This window comes from Gopherus evgoodei, chromosome 2 (assembly GCF_007399415.2).
Source record: "Gopherus evgoodei ecotype Sinaloan lineage chromosome 2, rGopEvg1_v1.p, whole genome shotgun sequence".
Classification (NCBI taxonomy): Eukaryota; Metazoa; Chordata; order Testudines; family Testudinidae; genus Gopherus; species Gopherus evgoodei.
Genome location: NC_044323.1, coordinates 58,340,403 through 58,352,909, shown reverse-complemented (window position 1 = coordinate 58,352,909; position 12,507 = coordinate 58,340,403). Strand labels below are relative to the sequence as shown.

The following is a 12,507-nucleotide window of genomic DNA, read 5'->3' as shown; positions in this document are numbered from 1 at the left end:
CAGTTACACTTCTTCTCTGGTTCTTCTAACTTCTTAAACCTGATTCCTTCCCATAACTTTTATTAAAGTAATGCTGATCACTATTGCTATAATCCTTAGTGCACGGAATACTATTTGTTTGTAAGGAAGGCAATACTAAAGTAAGGCCAACAAATAGTTTCAGTGTGGCTCCCAAACTGGAAATCTGTACACCTGGAATTATTTTTTTTTAAATTAGGTTAGATCAAATTAAAGGTAAGTAAGGCAATGGGGGTAGAAAAGGAATTTATGATAGGGCCACTAGCCTTCATTATTTTCAGGCCTACCGATATCATTCATGTGGTCACAGCCTTAGATCCCCCAGAACTTTGGTTTAATTTTCTCTTCAAGTTCTAATTGATTTTAAGTAATTTAAGGGAATTTCCATCCTCCAAGGGCTGGACATGAACAACTGATCTCCCTTTCTCTCAGTCAAACTTTCACTGCTGTCTAGGGCACAGCTGTAAAGATGAAGCCCGAGGTACCAGACTCCTGTAGATTCAAGGCCTGGCTACACTTGCAAGTTAGAGCATATTAAATCAGCCCTGGGCGCCCTAACTCCTGAGATGTCCACACTGGCAAGGCACTTAGAGCGCCTGGACTCTGCAGCTGAAGTGCTCCTGGTAATCCACCTCCACAAGAAGCATAAAGTTTGCTGCGCCCTGGCTGAAATGCTCGGGTGTCAGTGTGGATGACATTTTGCATTACTGGGCTGTGATTGGCCTCCGGAAATGTCCCACAATCCCCTAAAGACAAGTAGTCACACTGGTCATTGTTTTGAACTCGGCTGCAGGCATGCAGATATCCCCTTTCAAAGCTCCGTTTCTGACAGCCGGCATGCTTATCTGCTCGGGGACAAAGCAAACCATTACCGTAGAATGCTGGCACTGTGAGTGTGAAAGAGAGAGAGGCGAGGGGAAGTGGAGTATGTTCAGACAACAGCAGACAAGACAGCATGTTGACACGCTGCCCGCCAAAACACACTGTCTCTCCCCCCACATACACACAACAAATTCCGTCACACTCCACCCCATTTCAAAAGCATGCTGTAGCCACTTGCACACTAAGATAGCTACCACAATGCTCTGCTCTTTGCAGCATTCCAAGAGCTGCTAATGTTGCCACACCAGTGCACTTGCAGCTGACAATGTAAGTTCACGGATGAGTTTTCCCTGCTGCGGTCTCCAAAGGCTGGTTTAACTCCCAGCACTTATATCTGCAAGTTTAGCCATTCCCTAACTTTTAACAATGCTCAGTGGATTTACAGCACGTCATCAGTGGGCCAGACCGCCCCGGGTGGGGCATACTACTCTTACAATACCTTTTTATTTGCAATCTTAAAAACAAGAAAAAGCTTGTCACTCTCTAGGCACATCTGCACTACAAGTGTCACAATGGCATAAGTGCAGTGCTGCTGCTGTGGAGGTTTTTCTACTGCTGTAGTAAATCCACCCCCTGGAGAGGCGTTAGCTAGGTTGATAGAATTCAGTCCTAGCAATCCCTCCACCTAGGTGTGGCTACAGTGGGGATTAGGTCGAGCTAACTATGTCACACAGGGAGTGAAATTTGTCCCAAACCTGCAGTTAAGAACACAAGACTGGCTACCCCAGGTCAGACCAATGGTCCAGCTAGCCCCGTACCAAGGCCAGTAGCCAGTGCTGGCCGCAAAGGGCAGGGAGGCACCGGCAGGATCTGTTCGTGTCGTTACACCAGCAGTCCCTCTGGCCCTTGCTCTCCAGGCCCCGCAGCGCTGCTAGCTAGGGGCCGGGGGCTGTGGCGGCCGCGCTGCAGGGCAGCCTTGGTTCACAGGGATCGCTGGGCGCAGCGCGCCCTGACCCCACAATGACCCCACGGAGGAGGAAGGTGGCCCGCTGCGAGCTCCGGGGCCCGCCTGACATCTCTCCGCGTGGGCTGCCCGCGCCATTTGCCCCCAACAGCGGGCGCGAGACGCGGGGCCGGGCAGGGCGGAGCGCACTGGCCGGGAGCCGGGGTGGGGGGCAAGGGGGACCATAAGGCGCAGCGCCGCGAGCGCGGATCCGCTTGGCCAGGGACCGCAGGGCGGTGCAGCGAGCAGAGTGCGCGGGGTCTGCCTCACGCTCCCCCAACTCGAGATTCCATGGCGCGCACGCGGGAGTCAGGCGGCTACAGATCGTGCGACCGAGGTGCTCCCTGAGGCCCGTTCCACTGAGCAGGTCAGCTCCGGGCCACGCCCATTATCTAAAAGTCCCGCCCCCACATGGCCCCGAATGACAAAGCTTCCGGTCGCGCGCTCCAGCCAACTGGTGACGGTATCCTGCGCAGTGTCTACTGTGACCTCCATCGCCTACAGCCGGAACATGCGCCATATCCATGCTACTGGAGCGAGGAAGACACACACAAGATGGCGCCCAGCCCAGCTCAACCCAGTTTACGAAAATCCCGGCATTAAACGTCACTTCCCCTCTAGGAAGGCCCTAAACTTGGGAGGCTCGCGTGTGACGTCATTAGGGAGCGCTGCCGTGAGTCTCGTGCGCGCTCCGTAGCAGGGGAGGGTTGGAGTTCGGGGCTCAGCGGACAGTTGCGGTGGCAGCATGGAAACTACCGTGGAGGCGCCGCACTCGGCGGCGGGGCCGGTGCCCTGCCCGCAGATCCCGTCCTTCGCGGCCGCCTGCCGCCTGGTGCGGAGCCGCTACTCGTGCCTGGTGGCGGCGCCGCATCGGAGACACATCGCGCTGGCGCCGCGCTACCTGAGCCGGAAACGCACCGGGATCCGGGAGCAGCTCGACAGCGAGCTGCTGAGATACTCGGAGAGGTGCGATCCGCGGGTAGAAACCCTCCCCCCCCCGAGATCCACCTCGACTCCACGCCACGCGCGTTCTCGCCCTTCCGCCGCGGGCACCATGTGGCTGAGCCCTTCTTGGGCGAGCGACTCTGCAGCAGCCCCAGCGGGGCATAGACCCAAACGTGGAGGAATTTCACTCGTCTCCCCATCAAGTTTCGTGCTGGTTTTGCACTGTCAGTGTTGGTCAGAAATATTAAAACAACTTGTCTTTCCTCTCCCTGTGTAGCCTCAGCGGTGTGCCAGTGGCTTATGATAACATCAGAGTAGTGGGTGAATTAGGTGATATTTATGATGACCAAGGATTCATCCATTTTAACATCGAAGCAGATTTTGTCATTTTCACTCCCAAGAAAGGAAAAAAGCTTGTGGTATGTAAAAATACTTCAGTTTTACTGTATGTTGCAGTAAGTGAAGCTTATCTTAGCTACTAAGTAGATTGAATAATTGAATTTAAGTAGTTACTGTTACAGTTAATAGACAAATACTGAACTACCTTATCTCTGTTCTTCACTCTGTTTTTCCTGCTAACTTTTCAGCTGTAGGTATAATGTTGTTATAGCACTGTCCGTCCCATGATATTAGAGAGATGAGGTGAGTGAGGCAATATCTTTCTCACCAGCAGAAGTTGGTTCAATAAACTAGCTTTCAAGCTACATAGCTATTCAGGGGGCAAAGGTGTTTAGTGTCATGGTTAAATGCAAGATTAAACAGTTAGCATAAGTAGATGTGATAGGCATCTGTAGGGCCCATGGATCTTGAAATATGTGTTGTGCGGACCTCATCCTCAAAGAAATCTTTTCTGAACCTTGTCTTCTGGCCTTCAGACTGCTCCATGCTCATCATCAGAAGCAAGGCCCCCACAGACCAGAACAAACCAACTCAAAGTTGCACCAAACACTACCAGAACAACAGATGCAAGACCAGCAGACTTGGGATGGGGTGAGATAGCTCAGTGGTTAGAGCATTGGCCCCCTAAACCCAAGGTAGTGAGTTTAGTCCTTGAGGGGGCCATTTAGAGATCTGGGGCAAAAATCTGTCTGGGGATTGGTCCTGCTTTGAGCAAAAGGTTGGACTAGATAACCTCCTGAGGTCCCTTCCAACCCTGGTATTCTATGATATTCAGACTTACCTTCACTGCTACAGTGATCAACACCCCACAACACACCTTTAAAAACCCATGGTCCTGCTTGTGCCTATCATAACGTGCCATGTACCTCACCCAATGCACTAAATGCCCACTAACAACTATGTGGTGAAACCAGACAATCACTATGCTCTTGAATGATCTCATACAGGGAAATAAGACAAAAACACCACATCACCCGTGGGTGAATGCTTTTCACAAAGCAATCCCTCTATATCTGACCCATCAGTCCTCATCTGCAAAGGAAATCTGCGTAACACTTTCAACAGACAAACCTAGGAGCTTAAATTCATAACTTTGCTAGACACTGAAAATCATGCTCTTAATAAAGACACTGGATTTATGGTTTATTACAGCTGTCTGTAACCCCCTAACCCGCTGTTTTGTCCTATGTCTGCAGGGGAGTTAATGGGCCACTTTGCCTTAAAAGGTCTCTTAGGATGCTACTTATGCTACACTATCTGTTCAGTCGTGTATTTAGCTGTGACACTATTAGTCACTTTCCTAGACTTTAAAAAGAGCTCTAGGCAGGTATACCCTTAAAAGGCTGCACTGATGCTAAGCTAATGTGAAGCCAAGCTTCTTCCGTTGTTGTTGTTTGTTAATCCACCTCCGTGAGAGGCTGTAGCTATATCAATGGGAGAAGCTTTTCCATCAACATAGTGCCGTCTACACTGGGGGTTACGTTGGTATAACTATGTCACTTGTGTGTAGATTTTTCACAACCCTGAGTGACTTAATTATATCGATAGAAGTCTGTAGTGTAGACCCGGGCTCTGTGTGGCTCAAAAGTGTGTCTCTCTCACCAACAGAAGTTGGTCCAATAAAGGATATTACTTCATCCACCTGTAGGTGTGTTTTTCCTCCCAAAGGAGGGCTGGTAACCTGGTACAGGTATAGGCTTATACCTAAAGTAATACATAGTCTTATTCATTAATCGTAGGCACAAGTATTTGTGGTTATGAAGTGCTCTCTATTGTGATTTTGTTTTGTTTGCAGAAAAGAACGAAACACAGAATTTTTGCTCCTGAGCATTTCAAAATAAAGAGTAGTCATATGGATCTCCTAAGAGCTTTAACACAAACATACCTCTTGTGTGAATGCTTGCAAGCTTCAGAATTCAAAAAAGTAGGTCAGAATATTGGCCTACTCATATTGACACATTGCATTTTTTAGACACAGTAGTTTAATATATTAAACATTCTGTTCCAGGTTTGGCAGATTTTGATTAAAGTCTACTTCATGAGTCTTAATGGTAAAATAAAGATATTATCTTACAGAATCTACGAACAATTCTGCTCTCAGTCTCTCCATTGATACATACAATGGCCTGTCAGGAGCAGCAGTTCTCAATCTATTTACCATTAAGAGCTACATATGCAGCTCTCTGTGTTCCATGAGACCCATCCACACAATATATTGACTACCTGTACATCTTATAAAAAAAAAAATAGTGTTTATTATATTACAGCAATACAATTCAAATTGATATAGTATCTTTCATTTCAACACTGGCAAATATCTCCCAAGAGCATTTTAAATTAGCAAAATAAGTCAAAACATTAACTTAAAATTAATTAATTTACTGGAAGGGTAGCAGCTGTGCTGAGTGCTTGCAGAGCATGGGTGTGGACCCTCCCTGCAAGGATTGAGAGAGTGTAGGGTGCTCCCCCAGCCAGGGAGTGCTCTCCATCACCCAACCTCTCGGGCTGTCCCCCCAGTATCCAGACCCCAGCCCCAACACTGGACTGGCACACGTGCCTGCCTTGCGGAGACCAAGTACCCTGTCCATGGCAAAATGGCCCCCCCAGAGACTGTTCCTCCAGCATCTAGACCTCCATTCAGGGACTGTCTTGTGCCACCAGTCCCTCCACCTAAAATCTGCCGCCTATGCCCCAGCTGCATCCCTGCTCCCCACGGCTCTAGCTCCCTGCAACTTCCTCTCCGTGCCTGCTGGCCTTCTACCATGGCTGCATGTAGCTCAGCCATGCAGCCTGTCCTGCTTACTTGTTGCTGCAATCCTAGTGCTGGGGTCACTGAACCTGCGATTGTGCAGAGGCACTGAGCAACCTGACCTCCTGCTGGGGGGAAAGGGAGCTGATGCTGCTCGGCCTGATCCTGCTGGTGGGGGGTGACACTGGGCCCGATCCTGCACTGCCCCATTTTTGCACCTCCCACAGCCTCTGCACCAAGGGCAGGTGCCCTTCCTGCCTTGCTTACAGCCCTGAGGATGTCACATGGGTTGCAGCTGTGTGCTTATTGGGCCACAAGCAGCCTACAGGCTGAGAACAACTGAACTAGAGACTCTTAATAGGTCTGAAGGTGAAAAATACATGTTAGAATGTCCAATAGAACACCAGTAGTAATAGTGCTATTTATGGAAATAGAACATTTAAAATTCTCTTAACAAGCTGTATATACACCATTTTCCCCCTATGCACCCTTTCCCCTCCACACATGTCAAAAAAGCATGTAGAGTATTTGGAAGAGTGCTCATGTAGCTGCGTTATGCTGATGGAGAGAGCTCTCCCGTCGATATCATAAAACCAGCCCAGTGAGCGGTGGTCTCTCGCCAACATAGCACTGTCTACACCAGTGCTTCTGTCGGTGAAGCTTAACTCACTCGGGGGGTGTTTTTTCACATCCCTGAGCCACAAAAGTTTTGCTGACATAAGTGCTAGTGTAGATGTGGCCTAATTCTATATTTTTAATTTGAAAGACTTAGCAACAATTTTGAAAACTTGGCTTCCATTTGTGCAAGTGCTAAGCCTACTTGCCATGCAGTTGATAATGTGGATTTGAATGTGTGAACTTTCTTATGTACAAGAATCTGCAGACAAATTGTACAGTGTGTGCAGGAATGAAGGTCTCTTACAAGTTGTGGCGCTTAAATGTAGTATAGTCTTTCTTACATAATTTTCTTTTTTTCTTCCAGGGTGTAATCAATAAAGTGGCCCCAAGTCATATCGGCTGTCTGATACATGGGTGTTTCAATGCTTCCATCCCTAAACCCGATCGAATGTCAGCTATAGAATGGCAAGACATTGAGTTAAAAATAGGAGATAAACTGGAATTTGAAGTGGTGCATTTAGATTCCGATGCTGCTGGAGTATTCTTCATTCGGGGGAGACTGAATAAAGACAGGTACAGTGCTATATTAAAGCATTTTTTTCAAACTGAGCTGATTTAGTGGATTTATTCAAAAACATACTACTTAAAATCAGTGTCTTGCCTTAACTCGGATTTTTTCCCCTGTATAGCTATGAATATTATATTTTAAATCAGATTTAAAAATTTGCTAATAAATTCCATACCAAACTGATGCTAATTCTTTAACAGAATAGAGACTAGCCAAGTATTGGAAATTGGACATGTATTAATAGGTCATAAGATCTTTTGTTACTAAAAGACCCTAATCTTTTTTTTCTACTTGAATTGCTGTGGGTTTAGCACAACTCGCAGTCTTCAGTTATGTGCTCCATATAATTATTGCATTTCAGCAAAGCTTAACATCATGATGTATTAAATACCTATAGAGATCTCATTCTGTACACTCTTGCTTATTTTGTATGTTTCTTCACAGTATGCAATCCAAATATCCTGAAGCAGTAACTGAAGATACAAACAGTAGAGATGAAATACCAAAGAAAAAACACAAGAAAAGAGACAGAAGGAATTGTGAGTTAGAAAATGACACGAAGCTTACAAACAATGCAGATACTACTGTGGTGGAAGATGCAGAAGAGCAGAATGCTGATACAGTAAATGGATTTTATGATAAAAAGCCAAAGAAAAAGAAAAAACATAAGCAAGAAAAGCAGAAACCTGAATATTGTGGAGGTGACTGTAGTGGTTACCCGAGTGACCATAAAAAGCTTAAGAGAAAGAAAAGAAAACATTGTGATGTAAATGAAGAGAGTGAATTATCTCAATTGTCACAAGAACCTAAAGCCAAAAAGAGAAAGGAATGACAAATTGACTGAAGAATCCAAAAGTCCCTTGCTTGAATGTAAGATTGTCGTCTTCTTTCAGAAGTACTTGATAAACTTCCAATAAAATCATATTTTCAGTTTGTGTATTTCAGCTTTCATTTATATTACAGTAGCACTTAGAAGTCCCAACCAAGATCAAGGCTCACTTATGCTAGGCAATGTGTATATATATACCCATACTATATACTTAAGAGAAGGCTAGACAAACACCTGTCGGGAATGGTCTAAATAATACTTATTCCTGCCATGAGTGCAGGGGACTGGACTAGATGATCTCTTGAGGTCTCTTTCTATGATTCTGTACATCTTTCAGGATAGGAGATGCCTCTTACTCTCCAGAGATAAAGGATGATAAAGAGGCAGTACATATTCCTGTTTTACAGATGAGGAAATGAGGTACAGAGATTAAGTGACCTGACCAAAGAGACACAAGAAGTGTTTGGCAGAGCTGGGAGGTGAACGAGGTGTTTTGAGTGGTAGTGCCTTAACTACAAGAACATGTTTATGAAATTAAATGTGGTGCTCAAATGCAGGCTTTAAGTCCTTAAATTTAGTATCTTTAATGCCTCCAAGAAAACTGATCTTTAAAAGGAGGTTTAAATGCTAGATTCTAATGAATGTGCAGTGAACATAGTGCTTAAGATTACTCTTAAATTTCAGAGTGTACAAGCATGCCAGGGAGTACCTGAAACATTTGCAACAAAATTTAGGGTGTGCTACTCTAAATGGAAAAATATCTATTTGGAGAACTGGTCATGTTGTATTCCAAGTCTGTTGGGGGTTCATGGAAGATTAGGTTGTTAGTTTCACAATAGTGCAGTTCACTCCATTTTCTTACTATATGGTTCCATTTCCTTGTTAATTAGATCTCACTGGACTTCCACTGAGAGACAGTAACTCATCACCAGGATTCCTAATTTTCCATGATTAAAAAACACAAATGAAAAGAATCTGTGTATGTGTATGTGCATGTATGTATATGAATGGAACAATATTTGAACAATGTTTTATTGATAAGTTTACAGTTTTTAAGCAAGTTCAAAGCGTACTGGTGCCATCACCCAGAATATGTAGAATTTGTATTTTACATATACCAAATATTTCTGTGTCTATTCTATATTTTCAGGATTTTTTAAATGCACACGAAATTAAGCAAAAATTACTTTTATATTAATATCACTCACTTTGAGTTAGTCCTGGTTGTTAAAAATAGAGTTGCAGCATTCCAGCCACATTTTCGTCTTTCAGACATTGGCACTGAGCAGAGAAAAGAACCCTGAGTTTGCTGAAACTTCTTTCCACATCAGCTGAATTTACAGTCAGTTGGAGGAGAACCATTCCATCTTTTTTGCCAGATTAGGAACACAATCTTCAGCAGCCATCCAGAAGTAAATGGGATCCTCAACATCTCCAAATTAAGTCTTTGACAATCCCTAACTACACTCAGACAGCTATAATTGCGGTTTCACAATCTTTGTTTCGGATCCAGTGCATGAACAGCATGGAGAAAATTAAGTGCTGGTTGTTTATTTTTTAGCTTGTACTGTCTCAGTTTATCAGCAGTGCTTTGAGCAGCTGCAGATCTATTTGCATTTTCAGTTGATGCAAGATGCTCTAGACATGAAATTAAATCTAGGAAAATGTTGTACACTTTGTGCATTTGGTATTTTTAGGACTGCAAAATATCCAGTACTGTCACCAAGTGTCTGCAGTTCTCTGCAATGTATTTCAGGTTTGCATGCTGCTGCTAACAGGCTAGCTAGTTCCTGCAGAACAGATGTATCCCCATGTTCCATTTGTTCATGCTCCTTGAACCCATGGTAGAACTGGTAGTACTGTACATTGTATTTTATATAATTGAGCCATGTATTCCAACTGGTCCCAATTGGTTTGGGTGGAAGTGTTGGTGAATCAACGCTATTTACTCAGATATCTCAAGTATTGTTTACGACGAGCTGGAGATTTCACTAAAATTGACTTCATCTCAAAGTGATCCACTTAAAGGTATCTTGCCAAGTATTTCCTGCCAGAGCAACTATATGTGCATAGCAATGAAGACAAACACAGTTTGACCACAGGTTGCAAAGCACATCATTTCAAGCCTTTGCCATGTAGCTCGTGCTGTATGTTACAAATGCTAATATTTGATCAAGTGGTGGGGTGCTGAATTCCAAGAAATCAAGGCTTGTGAAATGGGGGCATATATAACTTTGCTGAGGTACACTGTCTTTACAAGCTGTGTTGTGGTAATGTCAGCATGCTTAGGAGAATCTATCTTGAGCACCTGAAATAAAATATTGAAAACTAGTCTATTTTGGAAGTGTTTTGTCAGCAATCATAGCAGTAGAGTCTCCTTTCAGGTCATTGAGAAGGCACTGTTTTTTCTCTTCAAAAAGAGTTGGTAAGTAATGGGAATACAATTGATCTGACTTGGGAATGGCACTGCCTCCCTTAATGAGCTTGCTCAAAAAAATCTCTGACAACAATTAAGCCCATTTTGTGCAGAGGAATGTCTGCATTTATGCACATTTGAACAAAATCTGAAGTGACAGTTTCACTCTGTTCTTTGGCAGTTGTAAAAATGCTGGAACTATCCACTGCATTGTTTCTTTACTATTGTCGATGACCCTGCTGTTTCAGCCTCATTTTCATTTAGTTTGTTTAGAGCTTTCCATGTGTTCTACAGTTGTCTGCCTTCTAACATCATCGGCAGCCTTGCTCCATACAGTACGGAACAGCACATTACCATCAATATGAAATTTGTCCTTGCCAGACTCAGTGAGATGGTCTTTAAAGTTTTCGGCATCTTTTCATAACTTTAAATACATCTGCAGGCTGAAGTGAAATTTGAGATGCATTAAAACTCAAACCCCTATCCAAGTAGAGTAACTTCTACAAGCAGTTGGAGTATTTTTAGTTATTTAAATTTAAAGCTCATTCAAAAATCAACCACAAGAGGGGGAAGTTGCATGCATTGAATAAGTGATCTGGTACTTTCAGTAAAATTTAGTTAATTTGTTTTTAACTGATTTCTATGATCCCTGCTCCCCACATTTCCCCCAAACTTTCTTCATTTTTATTTATGAGTTAATAACTGCCTGGAGTTATTTGTATAAAATGTGTGCTGCATATGTGTGGCTTGGAGCCTTCCTTATGCTAGCTGCAAATTTCAACATATGGGTGCATAGAATCATAGGACTGGAAGAGACCTCGAGAGGTCTTCTAGTCTAGTCCCCTGCAGGATCAGGGCAGGACTAAGTATTATCTTCTAGACCATACCTGACAGGTGTTTGGAGATTTTTAAGAGCAGGTTAGACAATAAAGATTCCACAACTTCCCTAGGCAATTTATTTCAGTGCTTAACCACCCTGACAGGAAATTTTTCCTAATGTCCAACCTAAACTGCCGTTGCTGCAATTTAAGCCCATTGCTTCTTATCCTATCCCCAGAGGTTAAAGAAAACAATTTTTCTCCCTCCTTCTTGTAACAACCTTTTACATACTTGAAAACTGTTTTGTCCCCTTTGTCTTCTCTTTTCCATGCTATACAAACCCAATTTTTTCTATCTTCACTCATAGGTCACGTTTTCTAAACCTTTAATCATTTTTGCTGCTCTTCTCTGAACTTTCTCCAGGTTCTCCACATTTTTCCTGAAATGTGTCACCCAGAACTGGACACAATACTCCAGTTGGAGTAGAGCAGAAGTTCTTCCTGTGTCTTGCTTACAACACTGCTGCTAATACATCCCAAATGATGTTTGCTTTTTTTGCAACAGTGTTACACTGTTGATACATATTTATCTTGTGAACCTCTGCGGTGCTCCTTCCTAGGCAGTCATTTTCCATTTTTTATGTGTGCAACTGATTGTTTCTTTCTTAGTGGAGTATTTTGCAATTGTCCTTACTGGATTTCATCCTATTTACTTCAGACCATTTCTCCAGTTTGTCCAGATCATTTTGAATTTTAACCCTATCCTCCAAAGCACTTGCAACCCCTCCCAACTTGGTATCATCCGCAAACTTTATAAGTGTACTCTCTATACCAGGGGTTGGCAATCTACGGCATGTATGCCACAGACGCCACATGAGCCAATTTTTAATGGAGTCCAGCGTGCCATTAAAAATCCAGCCAAGCACAGCAAGCCACCGGCCCCTCCCCGACCTTCCTCCCTCCCCATGAGCCCTGCTGCCGCGTGCACAGCGCTCTGGGGGCCGGGGCTGCGCACTCCTGCGGGCCAGTGTTTGGCTCTGCAAGGGAGGGAGACATGCTCCTCGCTCATCTGGAGCCCTGCCGCCGTGTGCACAGCGCTCTGGGGGGTGGCGCTACGCACTCCCATGGGACAGCGTACCTGGCTGTGCTTGGAGCCTCATGGTAAGGGAGCCGGGGCCGGGGCGTTAGATAAGGGGTGGGGGCAGTCAGGGGACAGGGAGCAGGCTGGGTTGGATAGGGGTTGGGATCCCAGGGGGGTTAGGGGCAGGGGTCTCTGGAGGGGGCAGTCAGGGATCAGTGGGGATAGATGGAGCATGGGAGTC

General features: G+C 44.6%; 1 protein-coding gene across 1 annotated transcript; it reads left to right on the top strand.

Annotated features, from left to right (window-relative positions):
• The first annotated feature begins 2,533 nt into the window (after positions 1-2,533).
• TWISTNB (TWIST neighbor) lies at positions 2,534-8,061 on the top strand. The gene is made up of 4 exons (XM_030550720.1): positions 2,534-2,809; positions 3,066-3,207; positions 6,919-7,127; positions 7,567-8,061. Exons 1-4 carry the CDS (start codon positions 2,589-2,591, stop codon positions 7,952-7,954), a joined length of 960 nt encoding a protein of 319 aa, XP_030406580.1. The 5' UTR covers positions 2,534-2,588; the 3' UTR covers positions 7,955-8,061.
• The last annotated feature ends 4,446 nt before the right edge of the window (positions 8,062-12,507 follow it).